Source organism: Athene noctua, chromosome 14 (assembly GCF_965140245.1).
Source record: "Athene noctua chromosome 14, bAthNoc1.hap1.1, whole genome shotgun sequence".
Lineage (NCBI taxonomy): Eukaryota > Metazoa > Chordata > Aves > Strigiformes > Strigidae > Athene > Athene noctua.
In genome coordinates this window covers 16,258,930-16,280,481 of record NC_134050.1, presented here as the reverse complement: position 1 = coordinate 16,280,481, position 21,552 = coordinate 16,258,930, and the positions used below count along the sequence as shown (strand labels likewise).

Sequence of the window (21,552 nt, the reverse complement as noted above, 5' to 3'; positions counted from 1 at the left end):
TCTGCCCCAAAATCCTTCATCAGCGCACAACTGTGTCAGAGACTACCATTCCTTACTGTATCTGTCTTGCCACGAAAAACCTTTTAAAACTAGGGAGCTAGAATTCTAGATGCCAGCACCCATTCCTAAAGGACTAGAATCGAATAGTCCCTTTTCTCCAAACTGCCTCCCATACTCGGACCAGTCTTGGCGTAGCTATAGGCAGCAGAGGCCCCACTGGAAACAGGCTACATGGTGACCAAATTTTATCCCATAGTATGGTCACGTTGCTTCCCTCGGTGATGCGCAGTGTGCACAGGCCCTTGTAGCATTCCCATATCCCACTGTATGTGATACACTTAGGAGAGCTGGGGAGCTGGGGTGGTCCTTGGTTAGGTAAAAGTGAAATGAAATAGTCTAATAAACTGGAATAATCCAAGCTGCTAGTAGGGTTTCCACTGATATTCCTGGTGTAGAACAGAGACCTTTTAATGACAGAAAAATATCTCGGTTCCAGTGAGGTGTTTGCATGAAGCTGTTAGAAATGAGTATTCAGGGCCAGCTTCTTAGTAGTTAGTCTGGCTGGAAAAAAAAATAGTTTTACCTGAATTGAAGAACTAGTTCTTATAAAAGCAAACTGAATGGTTTCATTCTAATAGAAAAATGCAGCTCTTTGGAGCCTCCTGAAATGAACAGTTTAAATGAGGAGGATTAGTCTTACACTTTGTCAAGACATACAGCATAAGCAGCACTCAGGAGCTTACTACAGCTCTTGCAGAACAGAGTAAGTCCTACTGGGCCTTTGATACATCCAGTTTTGATACCTTTCTTGAATGATATCTAACCCCTGTGCAGCAAGGCAGACCAGTTTTCGCATTGTGTAGATGACAAGATGGGTACAGAGAGCACAAATTACTTGCCCAAAAGCCTGCAGAAAGACAAAAGAAGCAAGGACTCTCCTATGGACATCTGGCACTTCCCTGCTGCAGAAACCTCTCCCTCCCAAGGGTTTTAACTAACTAGGGCAATTCTCCATGTAACTTTATGTTTCAGGGCTTCTTGTTACATCTGTTCTTTCGCACTCCCAGTAAATAAATACTTCAAACAGTACCTCTTTGTTCTGCTTTATTAACATATTTTTTCCCCAACAAAACAAGTTGTTTCTAGGAAGTCTTCTGCCTTATTGGAGTCTTTTAGCATGGTGATGTGCTCCTTTGAGATCCTTGCTGGAGAAAGCATTCCTGAATTTGTGGAAAAACCTTGTCTACTGACAACACCTGATGGTGAGTAACAACAAATTCTGGTGAAAGACAGTTCTTTACCTAGTACCTGCAACAATTGACTGCATATTCAGGTGCTCTTAGTTGTATTTGCCCACCTCATGGAAGGAAATAACAGTCCATCATCTTCTACAACTGAAAGAGTGGTAAACAAAAACAGGTGCAAACTGCAGTTACCTATACCCATCCTCACTGTTTTTAGAGATTTGTCATGGTTCAGTCAAAATCGGTGGGAAAGGCACTGTTCGTTTTAGCTGCTGGAAATTTGTCCTTAATGATTTAAATACAGCAGTTCTTGTTTATGCAAAACTCATGATGGAATGATTTGGCTGGGGCTGGAAGATTGTGACCTTTAATGCATAAGTAAATAAGCCTTTCTGTCATGTATAATCTCTCCCATATGACTGATCTGTGACTATCTAAAGTGACAGAAAGATCATATGAGTTTTCATTATATAGCAGAAATCAATCCTGTCAGTGTGCAGAGCACTGCTGGTGAACAGATTTCATTCACAGAATGGTGATGGATATAAAGTTGTGATGAGTACAGTGAGTAAAGTAAAACAAGGTTAATCTAGTCTCCTCCATAAAGCAGACAGGAAAAGAAACCATGCATTTAAAATAAACCCAAACAGAGAAAGTAGGTAACAGGCCCCTGTCCCACTTTACTCATTCATTCATTAATTCCAGTGTTTCTTCTGGAATTTTGGGAGACAAAGCAATATCCTGAGCTAAAGTTAAAAGTAAACCAAAGCCTAATGTAACATGGAAAAGGGAGAGTGGGTACCAATAGAAGGATCCAGAATGTTTTTGACAGTATTTTTAAGAAGTATGTTCTAAGGTAACACCTTTTTTTCTTGCCGTTATCTTTTTTTTTCTATTCCCACAATAAAAACTGTAAAAAGGAAAAACTTATGCACTATAGCAGCAATAAAAATGTCTCCATTTGCAGTCAACCTACTGCAGTAGTGCTATTTTCAGATGCTACTGTGTGTTTATAGGGCAGTGTTTGTTCAACAGAAAAAGAGTATCTCAGCAGGACCCATTATTTTTGTTATTTAGTTTTGTATTTAGCATAGGGAGGCCCTAATACGACACAAGAGTGTGTCATTCAGGCAAAACCAATGCTAAATCTTAATAATTCATAATATTATTCAGGCCATGTGTCCCAGTTCAAGCCTGTTTAATTTGTGATGTCCCATGGCTGCAGAAGTTCGCCCCTTCTGTTCTTTTCCTTGCTTCCCATGCTGTGTCCCTTTCTCTCCCCTTTCCTTAATTTTCAGTCCACTCTAATTCACCTCTTCTCTCAGGCAGTCCTTGTTTAGAAGTCTGCCAGCTGGGGCAGGTCAAACTCTCTTTGTCTTTTCCTACAGTACTCTGAAGTCCAACAGCTTCCATTCACCTTCCTCTGCTCTCTCTATTGCTTATGCAGTTCAGGGGTAATACTTCCAGCGCAGAGCACCAGAATAAAAGGATGACTCTCAGAAGAAATGTTGCTTCATTTTGCTCTCTTAGGGCAAGAATGATCCTGATCCCAATTACATCACTGTCAATGGGAAGACTTCTGTGTGTTTCTGGGGCTTTGGGAAGGTTGTGAGGGATCGTTAGGGGAGGAGGAAGCATTGGATTTGGCCTCAAAATTTCTGCCCTCAGAGATTCTGCATTTTCAACAGGTCAATTCTGTTAGTGATTAAAACAAAACAAAACACTTTAAACACAAATAAAAAGAGGAATCCACTAATACTTTTGCCATATCCACTCCCCACTACCCCAACCTGTGTGGAGCTTTTTCTTACTGCTTTCTCTATGGTGTTTTTTATTTCCCCAATCTGAATGCTTCTCCTGAGATGATACAGGTAACTACAGGTGTGTAGTTTCCAATACCCACACTGATGTCATCTACACACTATCCTTGATCACAACTCTAGGGGTATGGCTTGACTAGTGACTTAGACCAGTTACTAACAACTAAGCTTGGAAGAATTTTCAAGTTAAATATGGAGTCTTTGCAGAACAGATTTGCTGCGAGTGGGGTGAAGCAGGATGAAAGAATCTACCCCCTGCTGACTTTATACTGAGCACTTTATGCCTTGCCCTCTCTGTCAACTGCAAACATGTTTCCAAAGGTGCAAACATTGTGCTTGTTTTGGGGAAAAGCCTTTGTGTTCCCTGTATTCCCTGAGAAAAAATGCTGTGAATCATATGGGTATGAACTATTTGCTGTCCATCAGCAGTGTGAATTTGAAAGACCTAGGCACCTACAGTCCTCTTGTGGCCAACAAGAAACTCCCTGTTCGCTGAGAGGGATAGGGAGTCTTTGTTCTCAGATACACAAGGTTCTGTGTACAGTGTCAGCATTTGCAGACAAATTTGAGGGTCAAAACTGGTGGACCAAACTGTGACCTACTTTATTTTCTTACACGTCTTAGCAACAATCACTGGACTTTTTCGGCTCAAACAGAAATCTAACATTGTAGAAGTCATAAACCAACCCACAATTACCAGAGCACCCATGTGAAAATACCTTTCATGAGATAGGAGATTTCAGTTTGAAGCCTAGTTATTACACATAATAAGCCAAATTCTCCACTGACGTCAGTGTGGCAGGGGTGTGAGTCACTACTGAATTTGGACCAGTTTTAGTGGAAAAGATGGAAATGATAAAATGCACCTTGGCACTGTCCTTTTGGTGGAAGTGAACTTTGCTCAATGTTACAGGGCTTGGGAGTGAGTGGATGGGCCTGGGCATAATGAGAACGATCTTTTTTCATCTGCCTGTGCTTCCTGCAGGCAGCCAAATGTATGTCTGCTGTTTGAAAGAAATCCAACCACATTATATACAGCAAACTTTCTTTAAATCAGTGCTCAGTAAAAGCAATGCTGCCCACCTGCCTTACCTTTTATTGCACTAGGACCATCTCTTAAAGATAAGCTTTGCCATAAGTACCATTTTTTAAGTATACTACTTAGCTTTTTGATAAGGGCCTTAGCAGGACTTGGGCACATGCTGTTTGGTAGCATGGTAGATTACCTTAAGCCAAATAGTGATCCTGTGCCAGGCACTGCAGCATTCTTGACAGATAAGACAGGAAAATGCCAGTCCTCCTTAAGTTTGGCACGTGGTTCTAGGTATGCTGGTAGATGTTATCTGCAGTTGCCTGAAACCATTTACTTTTCAATGACCTACAATAAAGGAGAGGAAAAAAAGCAGAGCTAAGACAGAAGAACTGAAAAGAAAAGCAGTGTGTCTGTTGGTAATCAGCTTTATAGGATGACATGCAACTTTTACTGAACATTATGAACCCTAGTTAGCTTAATTTCTACTGAAGCTGAAGGAATTAATTGATCTTTTTGCTGCCACTCAAGAAAGAAACCAAAATGACTTCACTGACGTTTTGCTATTTAGTGTAGGAAATTAGAGATCAGAAACTAAAAATAAAAGAATGAATGTTTGTCTTTTTGATATTTTCACAGGTGGGCCCCTAACTCCTGACAGAACTGAAACCACTGAAGATGACTGAATGACAGACAGCAGCATTTGAAATCCACCTGCCAACGAAAATGCAAAACTTCACCTAGAAGTTCAATGGGAAGGAGTTGAAGCATCATGTCAAGGATAAAATTACCACATCTGATGATGGATTGGCCCACACTGTGAAAACAAAAGGCATTCAGTCCAGTGACTTTAAAGAACTCAGTGTTCAGACTGGAGATCTAGTGCAGGACACTCTGCTCTTCATTGATCGTAAGTAATGCAAAGTAAGCCTCTTTGGGCGGTGGGTGTATCAAATGCAAGATAGCAGGGTTTGAGCTGCAAAATCATAAAGCTAAAACACAAAACCCCAGAACCTGGGCTGAGAAAACTGGGAGCTGCAGTCTCGTAAAGCTAGTCTGTGGATGGGCAAGCAGAGGAGCATCAAGACCTCCTTTTCACACTGGAAGTGAAGTCCCAAGCCTGAAATCTCTACTGCAGAGGAGCCGGTGTTCTATCCTGCAAAGGCAAAGCCACTTGTTTTGATTTATAAGGTGCTTGCTGGCATGTGCCATTTTTGCTTGTCAACCCTTTCCCCGGGGTTCCAATTCAGTTTGTCAATCTTAAGAACACCCAAGTGAGAAAGAAGACAAAAGCCTGCCAAAGTATGTGCTGACTTCTGAAGATGTCACCCTGAAGGGGATGAAGAATGGACATGTGATTGAGGGGTCTCCTAAGTACACCACGAAGCATGAAAGGAAGAGCAGAGAGCCTATCATTAATGCTGCCGAGCTGAGCGACTCAGGAGATTGCACAGCGATGGCAGGCAGGGACTCTAATGAGCAGTGCAGCAGTGCCAGCCCAACTGTGGCAGGTAAGTGTGAATAGCTCAAGAGAGGGAGGAGGAGGAGGAATAGTAGTCTTCACACTGTTCTTCAGTGAACTCTGCTGAGGAACAGTGCTGCTTTGCTATAACAGCTAGGAAACTGCTGAGAAATAACACTGCTCTGCAGTCTATTTATTATTTAACATGGAGTAAGCCACTAGTCTGTGCCCCCTCTTGGTAGCATGAAGGTAATAATAAAGGACTTCCCTTTGCTGTATAAAGCGGTAGAAACATAAAGCAGTATATCTTCCATTTAAGTCCTTGTACATGTCACCTAAACCAGCCTAGTAAAAAGTGTACCATGTTTTTTTTATTTTAATCAAAGATGTCCTAATGAATTCTTATCCTGATTCTTTAAAGCAACCCATGGGACATTTGACTGCAGTCTGCTGAGGACCAGCAGCACAATATGAGGCTGGTAAATATGTAATATCACATTTGTGAATTAATATTGCAGTAGCATTATTAATGCTGTAAAGTTAAGTCTGTGATCTTTACAGAAAGACACAAGGCTAAGAGCAGGAGGAAGAATTGGAAAGCTCAGCTACATGCTCTCAGATTAGGCTGGAGAAGAATTTCAAGTTCAGAGTATGGATTTTAGTGGCTGTTAGTATTTTAGATTACTTCTGTTAGATGTGGACCAGCTTTGAGATATGCCCAGGTGCCTTCCATATAAAGTACAGCATTTTAAGACCATTGTAAAATGAACTGCATGGAAGGAGGATAAAATTATATTAGTGCATCTGTCACAGGTTCAGGAACAACTGAGTATTCAGCTGGTAGCACAGTAAGGAGACTTCAGGGGCCAAAAGAGGCTCAGCTGTGAGGTCAGATAGATTTTCTCATGTGGAGGATTGATCTGCCGTCGCGCCCATCCCCGACAGGTGTCTCTGTGAGGCTGGTCTCTTCCTAATAGTTCTGCATTTTCCGTGTCAGATGATGCCCCACAAACCCTTTCCTGGTGTGCAGACAGGTGGAGGCCACTCCATTAGTTCCATGTTGGCCATGTATTTCTCATTTTGTTTTCCCAAAACAGGCCAGAAGGGAGCAGTTTCTCAATGGCATCCCCAACCCTGGGCTTCCCAGCTGTGCAGCCAGGTGAGAATTCTGTGGCCAGGGTTGAGAGTGGCTGGTGGTGGGCAAGGAAGCCCTGGCTGCTGGAGGATGGGTGCCAGGCCTGTGAGTGCCCTCTGTGGGCTGGGGCCGGGAGGGCCTGAAGGGACAGTGTGGGGCAGGCGCCTTCTCTGAGCACTCCTCTGGGACAGGAACCACTTCTGTGGCACAGGTAACCTGGAAAGCCGTGGCTGAGCTGCCTCTGATTCCTGTGCACGCTGGAATTGCATTTTGGTGCCTTAGTTACAGATGCATCATTCCCCATGTGGAGTTTGGATACAAATATTATGTAGGCAGTAGAGGAAGTGTTTGGCTGGTTTGACAGTTCCTCTGGACCAGCTAAAGGTCTGGAGCAGTGCCAAGAGGCTGTTTTCTGCTTCAGCTTTTGGATTCCTATAGCTGTATTCCCTTCAGTGAACACACATAAAGAAGAACAAAAACTACTTAGGAACAGCCTTTCTCCATCCCACTTTCTTCCCAAGATGTCCAATTTACTAAACTGCTTTCATCCTGAGGGCCTGTCCATTTTGTTAGGAGGTCTCCCTGCCGTTAAATACCTCCTTTGTGTTTGAAGTGCTCAGTTGACAATCATTCTGCACAGTTTTTCTGTTCACATGCTTCCACTGGGATTTCTTCCAGAGACACTTCCAATCATGAAGAGTGTGTGTGTGTGTGTGTGATGTTCATACTCTAATTGGGGATCCTGCCCAATGCTGTGCTGTTGTGAATGATGTGAAGGTGGAAGGAATATGGCTCAAGGATGGTAAATAGATAAAATGCCCATGGTGTCATCAGTATAATGAAAGACTGCAAAACCCTAGTGGGAAGTTTCTCCAAATAACTGCTGTGGGACTTGGCCGGGTGTTGATACAAGGGCTTCTGACTATGCACAGACAGATGGACATCTAATCTTTCCCAGTGTAGTACAGTCTCAGTTTTGGCTAAGTTTTGGCTCTGGATCTTGGCTTTTTCAAAATTTTCCTTCCCAGTCTTCTGTAAAGATGCTTTCATGTTTGCTAAACCATTTTCTCAGCCTGTAGATTCACATTCTTTCCCACAAGGTTGGCTTCTCACCACTCACCCTTCTCCTTCTCCCCGTCTCTGATTTTCAGAGTAATCAGTAAACATATCCTTTGCATGCTGATACACACCCTTTGATACATGCCATGTGGCTCATCGAGGCAGACGCAGAGATCACTCTGTCCACATAACACTGAATTCATTTTGTCCACAGATCACAGAGCATTGTACCAGAGTGGGAGCTAGAAATACTGACAGCTTGGTCATCTTAGACCAGGAAACTCTGGTCAGGGATTTCAGAGACAGGGTTGGAGATGGTGTTTGTTGCAAAGGGGGTTGTTTCCTGCCTCAATCTTCTTGGCACATTAAGGACATGAAAAGGATCTGGATTGTGAAGCAGGGAGTCATCCGCAAACTCATCAATGACAGAATGGGAGAGGAGTGTGAAGGGAGATGGACGTTCTGTGCCAAGGGGGCAGAGACTGGAGCAACAGTTGCCATTGGCAGTAGCCACCCCATCTCCTTACTTACTGCTCTTTACCAGGTGTGCACAAACACTTGCAGAACCACTGCTTCACCAGGTCTCCTCACCTGGGCCTGTACCATTTACAGGCTTATCTATGTGCATGAGCAAAACCTCTTCTTTCTGCTGCTTTGTTCCGTGAGGGGAGAAAATTGACAGTAAGTGACTAAGCTTAGGTTCCTCTGTTTATAAATCAGTGATCAAGAATTTTGGTCTGAGCCTTTACTTCAAACGTTGTCATGAGCAACAAGAAAAACACCTTTTCTGACATTATATATAGAAATATAGAAATATATAAATATGTGTATTACTCGGCTCTTGGCAGCCAGATGGCGCCAGATGGGCTTTCGGACGCGTCTGCAGCATGGAACTAAACCTTCCTGTCCGCTGCATCAAGGCAAGGTGGGTAGGTACCGCTGCCCCGACAGCAGGGCAGACACACCAGTAAAGATGCTGTGCCTGCAACACTGAGTATTTATCACACCTGTGTTGCGGTAAAAACCCATCCACAGCAAAGCTTTGGTATAGGGAAGGTTGATTTTCCTGCATTCAAGAATACATTTTTTTAATGCCTTTTTAGGACTTTCAGCAGGAGATAATAATTTCTAAATATACATGTTGTGTGACAAAAGGAAAATCACCAAATATCTTTAGGTACCTAGTTATTTATTTTACTGTGGTGCAAGACATCCTTATCATTTTCCCATATCACTCTGTAACAATTGAGCAAGCATTTTCTTTACAAGCAGTACCTAATTTGACTCTGCTATCTTTATCATGATCATAGATACATATCATAGAGTGGCCGAGGGAGAACAGCACAAAGGGCTCCTTCTTGTGCCTTGCAAAACTGAGAAACTGCCTGGAATCAAATCTCCAGGCCCTAGGGACATGAGGAGCTTTGGGGCTTGCTATTTCCCAGAGGTCCCTCTTTTTCTGCTGAGCTGAACCGCTAAAGGAGGGCAGCCAGCTCCCTGTACAAGAAACAGAGCTAGATTAACTGAATCAAAACACACTGAATATTTTGAGTGTCCCTGAAGTCTTTCACAAAATACAGAATTCTTACAGTAAAAACATGAAGGAGTGTATGAAGGGCCCTGCTTTGGACCACCTTTTCTGGGAACTCGCAGACATGGGAAAGATGTCAAGCTATATTTGTAGCTGCAGCTTTCAAATGTCTTCTGTTCTTTCCAGATTCTCCTGTTATTGAAGAATCTGTCCTCGAGCTTTTTGCTGCACACAACGTTACTGTGAAGACTAAGCATACAGCAAGCATCAAGGTGCCTTTCAAGGCAAAGCCAGTGCCTAAAGTCACATGGTTCAAAGATGGTATTGAGGTGGCAGAGGAAGAAAAAGTGTTGATGGAGAAAACCAGTGACTGTGTTACATCAAAACCTGAAAATTCACTGTGGCTCAGCTTCTGACAATCCTTACCTCAACTTTTTTGGTAGGTCCTAAATTAATCATTTTATAATAGGACAATCACTGGTACATATGTTTGGTTACAGACACTGTAATTCAGACTTTCTCTTTAAAAATCTTGCAGTGAGGCAGACTGAGTTATCAAATCAAGTGATTCTAGTCAGTTTAGTTTGCTGTAATCTACACTGATTTACACTGTGAGTGGATGTGACCCTCTAAATAATAGCCCTCCCTGTCACTCTGGTCAGCTGCTCATGCTGCAATCAAACCAGAACCCCCACAGGGGAAAGCAGAGTTCCTGCAACACACAGGGAAAATGTAAAATGAGATAAAAAGCACCCAAAAGCAGTGGAGGAAAGCAGGTGACTCACTTTGTCATCAAGAGGAGGATGGTTGGAGAAAAAAATTGCTGATCAAAGCAGGGGTGGCAGAGAGCAACTAAGCCATATTTGCTATGGAGAAGGTGGAGGAAGGGAAAACCTAATTCAACATGCATGCCATCAATTCTGAGGGCCTCATTAAGCCCCTAGAAACAGAAGAAATTTTTGCTGGAAAACCTGCTTTTAATGTGGGTTCACAGTCCCACTTCCCATCATTTTGTCCTCTTCCTCCTTGCCAGTCCCCAAAAGAACACTGTCCCCTGAAACTCGAAGGACAGAGCTTAGAAGCTGCCTTGTGCTTTGGCTGATAACCAGGAACAAACAAATACTCAGGTCCTCCTACTGCAAGTATTTGTGGACTCAGAAACCCCTTGACATGGACTGGCCACAAGAGAGGACTGACCAGCACACTGTTCTGGTGTCAGTTACGTAAGCTTAGTGGGATACGGCAGAAATGGAAAGTGGCTTTCTTTGCAAAATATTGTTGGGGAGTAGAAAAGATAATTTAAAAGGGAATGCTTAAAACCATTTTGTTTTGTGGCCAAAAAAGAAAATATATCAACCAAAACCTAACTTGCTTAGAAAATACTGCTGAACTTCTTCTGGGAATTATAGTTCAGGTACCTCTTGTTTCTATTTTTCTTTTATGGACTGGGATCCCCAATGAAAGGAGATTTGAAGTCCCCTTTCCCCAAGACCCTCACAGAAGATATACTGCAAACATCAAGTCTGGCCTATTGAAACATTTCAGGAAGAAAATTACCAACTTGAAGTAACACATCATTTTTCATCTGAAACAGCATTTTTGTCCAAACTTCTTATGGATTAGGGAAGGCATTTCTGAGCTGCTCTGTTATGTCATTGCAGAAGGAGCTCATTTTCAGAGTAAGTGCAAGAATTGAAATGTTTCAACATTCAAAATGACAAAGGGAAGTAGATGGCAAAGAACAAGTCTGTAGAAAAAGGTTTTGGCCACGAATAAACCTAAACATACAAATTACCCTCCTTGACTTCTTGCTATACATACATAGATATATATTTATACACACGTATATAACACATACACTTTGAAGTCAATGGATTATGATTGTACTGTGCTAATTTGATTTTCTTCTGTGTAGGGCCTCCAAGGTGCCCCAGCCTGAAGTTGTAGATATCACTAAAGAAGCTGTCACCATCACCTGGAACTCCCCAGCCCAGAATGGAGGCTCCCCTGTGCAAGGTTCTTCACAGAAAAAAGGAAGAAGGGCAGCAATCTTTGTGTCCTAACCACCAAGGAGCCAGTCCAAGGTCAGAGCACGATTATCTGTTTTGTGTAGGCTGAAGGAAAGTTAGATAAGCTTTGAATGGAAAAAACCCCTGACAAAGTATTGATTAATCAAGGAGAATTTCATCATGACATCTATCAAGATACACATTTTGACATATGCTGTTCAAAGTGATATTTTCAGCCCTCAATAGAAAGGGCTTGATACCCACGAGCAACAATGAGAGGGCAGAACACTCAACACCTCTGAAAGTCACACCTATGGATTTGGGTGCCTAGTTTCAAGCATCTATATTTTACTTTCCTCTATCTACATGTGACTGCTTTTCCCTGACTTAGGCCAGAACTGAATTGAACAAGTGGCTGATTTTGTTGTATCCATCAGATAGCAACCATATGATCCATGCTTAGCACAGCTTGTATGACACATGGGAGTGTTCCTATCAGCAGCAGCATCTGACTAACGAGACTTTTGCTTTTCCTCTTCTGTTAATATTTTGGTTCTTTTTTGGAGTCTTTCCTCTGTCTCATTCAAAATGTTGGACTTCCATATTAATTAAGTTACGATCGTTGACACTATCCAAAAATATGCTTCTTACAGCACCAATATTACTCACGGTAAATAATAGAAACATTTCTTAAGGCAAATTATTCAATTCCTGATGTTTTTTTCAAAATTGGAAGTTTAACCTTGCTTGAAGGCTAGATTTTGGAAGGCTTGGCCACTCTATGGAGTTCATTACATCATGGGAAATCCCACTGAAGTCAGTAGAGCAAGACACAAAGATATTTCTCCCAGCATGTATGATTATACCAGGCTATATACCATAATCTAGTGGAAAGCATATAATAAGAGAAAAAAAGCATATTTTGCATCAAAATTCCGTCTCCTCCTTAGGATGAGAGAGGTGAAAAGGGAGCAGACCACTGGCGAAGTAAAGGTTTAGACCTAGTTAAGGGGTTCCCTGAACCCCTGAAATTTATATTGTTCTACAGCAGTCTGTGAGCTGAAGTTTCTTCTTGGTTTATCTCAGTCCAAAAGCAATTAAAAAAAAATAGTGACCACTTGGGAACATTTTTATGGGTGATTAGAGAGTTGTGGTATTGCAACATGTGTGTCTCTAGGTACCAGATTCAAAGTGGGTGGTTTTCTGGAGGATACAGAATGAGTTCCATGTGATGGCTGTGAACCATGTAGGCCCTGGACTTCTCAGCATGCCCTCAACCTCTTGTTGCAAAGGATCCCATCACTATGTTTCTTTCACTGTTTAATGTCTAGTTTTCCTAAACATGTATGTGATAGTTCTATGCATTTATGAGTTTAATGGAATGTGGCAGTTCCAGTCTGGCTCAATGTAATGGAGTGCATTATGTTTCCAGCTTAACTAAAGCCTTAATACTGTTGGTTATAAATGTAATTACATTTTAAGTGCCTGAAAGTGTGATATTATTCTCTTAAAATGCATTACTATTAAGTTAAGGACACAGTAAGAGATTCCCACCCATAGGGAATTGAATATATACAAACAGCAGAGATCAACATGATAAAGGTGCTCTGAGGTACAGATGTATATATATCTATATACTATATGTAGTATTTAATGTACACATGTAAGTTGCCAAAGGCCCTAATATATGGTAAAGAAAATAATTTCTCATACATGTTACTATGCTTCTTTCATCAGTCCCTCATCAGCCCTTTTAAAAGAAGAGAAAACTCTTGTGGAATTCATGAAAGTTGCTTACATCCTTTTATTTGAATACTGGATTTTTAGTAGTAAAGATTCCATGCCTAATTCTGATCAAAATTACAGACAAACTCCAAAGGATTACAGTAGCCTCAGAAACGCTGAAATGGGCAGATCTTACTTTGTGCTAGTTATAGAGAATTTTTAGTCTATATGACCAAAACCAAAAAGGCTGTCAGAGGCCATCAATAAGTATCTTTAACTACCTATGGAATCTTGTAATAGATACAGGAGTGGGCCTTAGTAGCTGCACATAACTTAGAAAATAAACAGGCCAAGTGTGAAAGGCAGTATAGCTAAAAGTGAGAGAATTCTATATAGTAGACAAGAGCCTTGAGGTTAAATAGTTACTCAGATGGGAAAGCATTTATGTTGCTTTACATCAGAAGACAACACAAAACCAATTTAAAGCCCAAAGCTGTGATTCTTCTCCTATTTGAAGACTTTGCATTATTTCACATCAGGCCTAGGCAGATATGTACTGTCCATATGCACCATATTCCTTATGACCCTGGTGTGCTTATATGAGTGTTCTGTATAAAAGCCATTAGCATCAAATTTGTCACGGCATGCTGCACTGGTTTACTTTTTTGGTTTGGGGCAGCAGGGGGAGGGTCGTTGCATTTCAGCTGAGACTTTCAGAGCAGGACATGGATTTGGATACACAACTCGCTATTCATTTGATTAAAAACATACAGATTTTTAATATATCATTTGCTTTTCTTACATATTATGGAGATCTAACTAGACTGCTGAAAGTTGGACTAAAAAGCAAAAAGCAAGATCTGTATTTTCAAAAATTACTATTAGTTAGGGGTACTGTAATCTTTGGCAAATAAACTTGAAGAACATTAACAGGATCTTGCAAGCCAGTGTTTTGCCAATTATCAGGCCTAGCATAAAGGACACAGCCAGCATAAGGATGAACCAACAACCAAATTGTATTTGATACAAAAGGGTCAGTACATGGGTGAGTGCTGGGGGTACAAACAAGTCAATCAGGTTATACATAATCATCATCAATCCCAATGATCCCAACAACGACACTGCACGACCAACAATGGGTGGAATAAATGGTGAAATGCAGTCTCCCATAGAAGGGATGGGAGACAGATAGGAGACAACCAGGTCAACAAGCCAAACACATAAGACCAAGGAAGCCACATACTGAATCTCTACACGGCCCACGTTTACAAAAGCCAGACCTGACTGGAGCCCAGTCCCAGGGAGGCGGGAGGTCCTTCCCCAACGGGGAACTCTGCACAGGGCATCCACGTCACACACAGACACTGCCCCTGCCTGCAAGTGCTCCCAGCTTTTATCCCTCAGTGGGACACCTGACCTTGGGTTACTCAATGCAGTCACCCGGGGCTCATCTACCCAATGGCTCTGTCTGCCAGGCCGGCACCACCCTGGAGGGAAGCCTGAAGGCAAACTCACCCCCCTTTGTGAAGGGCTGTGGGAATCACCCATATGTCAACCTTAATTTGGGGCTTGGGGTTGAAGCCCCAGCATTTCAGCCAATAAGCAAATTCTCTAATCCAAGCAGTCCAAATAGCACCTGATCACTTCACACAGGACTCTTAAGAGACATTTATTAAACAATAAGAGACACAAGCCGGTCAAAGCCCTACAAGACACATAGGAAATGTACTACAGAGCTCACCCGTTAGCTAGGAAGAGACAGAAGTAAATCTTTAATGATAGCCACCTCTCCCAAACAAGTGTGGAGAATGAGTGATGGTCAGTGCTCATAGAAGGTGCCCTTTCCAAGCTGAATTCAAATGGTCCCATGTCAAACGTTGGGAGGATTTTTATTAAACAGTCAACCTTGGAACAGGGTTCACACATATGTGCCATGTTAGGAACTGCATTGTTTTGCTGGACAGAATTTGCTCTATGTTTATTAAGTCTTCTTGTACACTAAAACCTTGCAGGTTTGGCATCTTGAAATAGGAACGGCTCTGTATTCGCATATGCAAGCACAGGCCTGCGGGTACAGTGGTGTGTCACAGCTCTCCTGCTGTCACAGAGCCTCCGGGACTGCTGAAGGTGGTGGATTTTTCCAACTCCAGCACATCATTAGCCTGGCAGGAACCAGACCAGGGAGACGTGCTGTCAGGATATGTACTAGAATGTGAACTGAGGACACCAAAGAATGGACAAAACACACCATAATGACTACCTCTAGTACCATTTAAACTGCGGGAGGCTTGCGGGAGAGACAAATACGACTTCTGAACCTGAGCTGTGGATGAAGCTGGTATGGGAGAAGCAGTGGAGTTACAGGAAGGAATTCTAGCAGTGCCACCTTCCGGTAAGACCTGCAGTATCTGTCCAGCTGGAACTCCCATCTAACATCTGTTTCTTTCTTTTTTTTTTAACATACACCATGTTTTGTAAAGCGTTATCAAATTACTCTTAACATCACAGCTCTGCTTCTTTTTGCTGAGTTTTCAGAGGTGCTGAGAGGAGATGGAGAGCAGCACAAACTATGCAGTCCTTGGGCCAAATTAAAATCATTCTGCCATCCTTCTTGCTGAGCTGTCCCCTGAATGTCAGGTATAATGGTGGTTGTTTCTTCCACCGTCTGACCTCTCACATCACATCCTACGTGTGATTACAGAGGTCACTGTTGGAAGATTCTCTGGTTCCTGTCATGGATACTATGGTTTGAGTATGGGTTAGGAGGGTAGGTACTACAGCAAATCATAGTGTTTGAAACACCATTTTGTTGTAAATATGGTACTACTGAGGCAGGATTGTAGTTCTTTCAGGCGCTTGGTTTGAAAGGGATGAACAGTGAGGTGCCAGCACGCTAAGGTTGAAATGGTATTATCAGAGGTCAGTCATGCTTCAAAGACAGTAATTATGTCTTAAGAATGAAGGTGTCATGACCTCTCTAGAGAGCTTACTATCTGAGGTACTAAAGTATTTGAATGTTTATCATTTAGGACTTAGATTGCTTAATTATTAATTAGGAAATTCAAAGTTTTAATGTCTAAGATACTCTTAGGTAACAAAGCATGGTGCTGACTGCCCTCAGTAGCAGTAACACCAGCAAGAAAAGATGCATGATTCGTGAGTCGTGATGTAGCGCTGTTTCCTATAGAGTAGAAGGACATTCAGGCTTGACTGAGGAAGTTTCAGAAAGCAACATCTAGGTGACCGATACAAAAAATGGTTCCTTCTCTTCTCAGTCTTCACTTTGTAATTACACAACCCATCTGTGCAGCATGGCTTTGTTACCACATCTCCAAATAGTGAAACACCAAAAAATTCCAGAGAGACTGCAGACTCCAAACTTCTTTGGTGTGGAATGGCAACATGCAGTACTGTACTGACGAGAAGTCTTATAGGAAACGGGCATTATACAAAATTGTGCATGACAGAAGGTGGACGGTAAAACAATCTGAGGCATTAAAGCTGCCTCTTCTTTTTCTTTGTTCCTATTTGCTTTTTACGTGAAGTATTTTTAAGTGTTATGGTTCCACCTGCCTCACCTGAAGTTGTCCTTAATAGGTGCTCATCACTAAGCTGTTGGTCACTGAGGCATTAATGTTTCTCTTCTGGTGGTACAGGCATTAGGAAAAGAGCTGGCAACATTGCAACCCTTACACTAACTGCCTTCTGCTGAAATGGTTTGAAGGTTTTTTCTTCCAGTCTCCAGGCATGACTCAACAGACTGAAGAATTGCTTTACTTTTCTGTGCCGTCTCTCACTCTCAATTTTTTAAATTTCTCTCTGTCTGTTTTTCTTTTATTCCCCCCATAGGTTTGATCCGACTGTGAGGCTGAAGAGCCACATGGTGGTTTGTGCTGGGACAGCACCATGCATTCATACAGCTTTCCCTGTGAGATTCTGTGTTGTGTCCTGTCAGAGGAGAAATCCTGCAATTAGTTTTCTTGGTCATCCAGTGAAATACAACTGCAGGGCTACGGAGGCAGTAGTTGTCCTTTGGCCTTTATCACATGAGCTGTCACTTTGGTTTAAAAGAAGTTGACTGTTAGAGAAAACTCATGCCGTGCTTTAGGTTCACAAAGTCTTGCATAACTGCTCACTAGTTTTTATGGCTCATCTTTATAAGCCTCCCTGTGGTGGTAAGGGACTTCTGTGCACGCAGGTTTGTCAGCTGCACAACCCAGCCCTCTACAGCTGGCACAACAGTGTTCAGCAAACCATAAAACATTGGGGAACATCTCTGATTCATCACGAGAAGTAGAATTTTTCAAGCATGCAACTACAGTTCGTGCTAACTGAAGTGAAATCATTCTTGATTAAACCTTGAGTGACCTAGGGGAGTGATCGGGTTGTAAAGACAACGCTTGAGGTCCCAGCACTGTCCTTTTTGAGGTACAATTTCTATTAACATGGATGTTGAGCTCTTTTCTTTAGAGGCTAAGGGCAGTTTCTCTGCTTTCCTTTTTTTTAAGCCTAGACTACTGCATCAGCTGAGGCTCTGATGTGCCTTGCAGAATCAGCCCCAGTGTAAGAATGTCTCAGTCTAAATTATACAAACTTATCTGTATCACAGCAGCTATTTTCCCTCAGCTTTCAAGATGATCAAAGTAATGAACTGGAGCATAAGGTTTATGTGGCATCTCCCAAGCCAAGCCAAGCTCTATGCACTTTGCTGGGGACAAAGCCTGCTGTTGCTTTTACAGCTTGAACAAATCTCTAGGATTAGTTGTCCTTGAAATATTTTTCTATCAGGCAGATCATATAAAAGTAGCTCCTGTAGACACAGATACCCCTTCTGTGCTCAGGGATGACTTGTTTCTGTTGCCACCCAAGTTAGGAAGCAGAACATTATAGCTGCATGTTTGTCTTGGCCAGGGCTCCCCGTCATCACCTGGCAAAAAGAAGGCATATCAACAAGAGGGAGGGCAAGAACCATTCCCAGTCCTTATCCACAGCACTAAGCAATTTGTTTCTGATCTGTACCAGATCATTTTCAAGAACAGTTATGGAGAAGCCCTTTACGACATTCAAATGCAAGTTGCAGGTACAGTATAGAGCAAACTTGAGCATCTTGGTCACTTCTGGGTATCAAGAGGAGGTATTCCTCTGCTGACAGAAATGTCACACAATTTCCTTGAAAAAAACAAACAATCCCAATCATACAAACATCTTATCCAAAAAATGCCACAGGAGAGGGACAAAATCTTATGTTTACAGTCAAAAGGAGAAAGAGTCCCTGGCCATAAAGGATTTTCCTACCTCTTGTCACTGTGTTTCCCAAGTTCCACTTTCAAGCTGAGTCAAGCAGGGGAGCAGCACAGTTCAGAGCTGAGGGATGAGGAAGGTACTACTAGGGCTTTGCTCACTCTGTCCAATGTGGAGGGAAAGGGTGAAGCAGTTACTGCTCCAGCCATCCCCAAATGCTGTCTTGTTTTTCAGGCCATTATTTGATCGGGCAAATCCCTATAACAGTACTAACACAGCTGTCTGTCCCCTCAGAAGTCTGATGATATCAGTTCCATTGCAGGTGGTCTGTGACAGCCAAGTGGAGGCAGACTGGCTTTCTCCTTGGAGAGACTGCTATTACTGTAATGATCTGCTGGGGGTTAGGGACCTTTGTAGTGCATTTTGTGTTTGTCATCTCTTAAGAGTGCTTTTTAAAACTAACAGCCTTACTTTTTCATCAGAAGGCAATTATACACACAGGGCAAATTCATGTTCAGGTTGCTCAAGGTAGAAGAAATTAAGGAAAGTACTTTCCTAGACACAGAGGGACTTTGAATGGGAGGAGAGGAGTTGAAGTGAAAAAATTTTTGCCCCAGTAAAGGATAGAGGGACGGTCCCAAACAGAAGAGACCAATACTTAAATGTGCTCATTAATTCTTAGATTTCCCCTGACCACCCACTAATCTGCAGCTGGCTGAAGAAGTCCCAAACACTGTGACCCTAATTCTCAGATGTAGAAGATGACTAGCAGACTGATTATGCTGACCTGAAATGTGATGTCACTACTGCCATGTTGTTCACAGCTGCAGAGAAAGTCTACATCAATCACTGCACTGTCACAGGGCTGGTGCCAGGGAGGAAATACTTCTACTGAGTCATTGCCTGCAATGACACTGGGGACACTGACCCTCTGGATTCATAAGAGCAGTGGTACATCTCCAAAGGCAGAGGTAAGCATAAAAATTCAAGACAGTGCTGGAGGAAAATGAGTGTTCTTGTACACAAGTCTGTGGACTAAGCTGAGCGTCCCTTTGTGGCCTTGGGTATATCACTAACCATTTCTGCACCTCAGGTCCCCACCCTGGGAATAGGCACAAGGATGCCTCCCGTCCTATCCCATCCATTTGCTGGCAATCTCTTCAGGATCAGGCTTCCCTTTACTACATATATGTGTAGCACATTACGTAGCAGTTCATACAGATGCTGTTTAAATTAAAATTCAAAACAGTAGGGGCTATCCATGTACAAGGAGAGTGATATTATCATGTCTTGACATAACAGAAGATTGGCAATTACAAGTCATTTGACTTGTAGCATATTTCCAGTCTGACTGGGATTTGTTTCCTAGACAAAAAGCAAAAAAAATCTGCCACATGTAGAAGACTGTGTGACAGTCTTTCTGAGCCAGAAGCTATAGGAAGTCCTTAAAAGCACATTGAACACTCAGAGGTCATCCCATCAGGTAAGCACCTTCTCCTTTGTTCAGTTGCTCCCTGCTCAGGCCTAATCAGTGGTAAGGGTGTCTCATTAGCAGTACTCCCAAACAAACCTAAACATGCACCAGCTCAAATCAGAATGGTAAGTGATCCTTCTGCCCAGTCTGGGGCAAAGCAGAATGCAGTTACTCTGAATAGTGAGATGTATGTAATGTATTATTACAAGATATTAATATATTAACATACATTATCGGACGATGCATATATTTCTTCAGAAACCTATCTATATGCTGCTACAGGTCGTAATTCCATTAAGAGTAATGAGTAATACATGAAAATAGCAGAATTAGTGGTACACTAAAAGGAGTAATCAGGTGTCAAATTGTGTATTTGTATTTAACAATCAGCCTTCCTTGATCAGTATAACTAGGCCATAGGTATGTTACTTCAGCTGCCTGTGGAGCTGAGAAAGAGCACTTCCAGTTACGTGGCTGTAGTTGTGTTCTTGTGTGGAAGTAATCTAGGCCTGGGTTTTACAGAGTCTGAAATAGCTTCAGTAACTTCTGGTTGTATAAGCAAGTATAAAAGGAGGAAAATAAATGGAGGAAAGTGAGGTTGGTTGTGCCTTGAGCAGTGCATTCCCTTGAATATTCCCTTGCTAGCAGCCTGCCTGTCTTCAGGCAGGACAGCAGGACACGAGCAGATGTTAACGGATTTCCTATTCTTCATTATGAATGGCAAGTCACAAGGTTTATTTGCACAAACCTGAGAGATGGTAGAAAAACTCTGAGGAGATAAGCTGCTTTCTGAGAGTGAGGTCTCATAAGAGAACTTTGCCATACAGTGCTACATTTAGGAGCCGGGGGATTTACCTGATGGGACCCCATGTCAGTGCAAAAGGAGATGATAAAGATTTCAAGAAATATGTTTAAATACAGGCTGAAAATGGAAGATTTACAGCAGACACTGGTGATTAAATTGCACATGTAGTTCCCCTTGATTTCCCCTAGAGCATTCTGTAGACTATTAATGCCTCAGAGCAACACCAGCAGAACAATATCCCTTCCTTTACAAGATCACCTGCTTTGGTTTATAATTGAGTGTAATTTAATCAAGCATTTCTAAAGTGCCTTGGGAGCCAAATATCCAAAAGCACTTTACAATTTATTGGCATTAGTGAGAGAAGGCATCGATATATCCCCATGGAGCAAAACCCTGAGACCTTATTTACAGACCAAGAAACAAAGAAATTAATTGCTTGCTTACAGTTGCATAGCAGATTAATGGGAGAAAGAGATTTCTGATTCCTTCCTCTCTTGCTTTTCAGTTTGTATTTGTTTACATGTTGAGATAGGTATGCTGATCAGACACTGAGTGTAATGTGGTGTATTGTTCATTCATCCTCCTCCCTTAGTTTTCCCTGGTGGAGAAGGCGGCCCAGGTCATGAAATGTCATACCTGAGCTCTTTGGATTGTACTCGTGCAGCAGAAGACTCTCTATCTTGATGGTGCCAGCTCTGTGTTTACATGTTTGCATGTGCAACAGACAGTGCAGTGCAAAGCAGTCCACTCAGCAGAGTGTTTTGACTTTGAGTATCCCAGGAAGGACTATGGTTCCTGTTTCATCCCCCAACCCAAGAGCATGAGTCACGGCAATGACTCTGCATGAGCTGTGCTTTCATCAGCAACCCCCACCCAACAGTGACCCTGTACAAGGGCAATATTAGCATCACATCCAAGTCTAAGTTGTGGTTCAACTCAACAAGTAGCACCTGTCTGCTTATGATCTCTACAACTTGCAGCTCCAAGCTGATCATCTGTGGCAAGTCAGATTGGTAG

General features: G+C 42.3%; 1 protein-coding gene across 1 annotated transcript; it reads left to right on the top strand.

The window, feature by feature from the left end:
* Positions 1-871: 871 nt before the first annotated feature.
* IGSF22 (immunoglobulin superfamily member 22) lies at positions 872-21,552 on the top strand. The gene is given in 30 exon segments (XM_074918642.1): positions 872-875; positions 1,137-1,260; positions 1,968-2,057; positions 2,059-2,100; positions 2,261-2,286; positions 3,107-3,189; positions 3,417-3,551; positions 4,755-5,004; positions 5,286-5,390; positions 5,393-5,605; positions 7,392-7,501; positions 8,115-8,256; positions 9,468-9,647; positions 9,944-9,999; positions 10,001-10,093; positions 10,096-10,274; positions 11,197-11,297; positions 11,300-11,365; positions 12,468-12,507; positions 12,509-12,608; positions 15,047-15,227; positions 15,230-15,314; positions 15,316-15,407; positions 16,355-16,427; positions 16,865-16,943; positions 17,927-18,095; positions 18,939-19,002; positions 19,004-19,227; positions 19,852-19,855; positions 21,384-21,552. Coding segments are annotated over 30 exon segments (3,279 nt in total).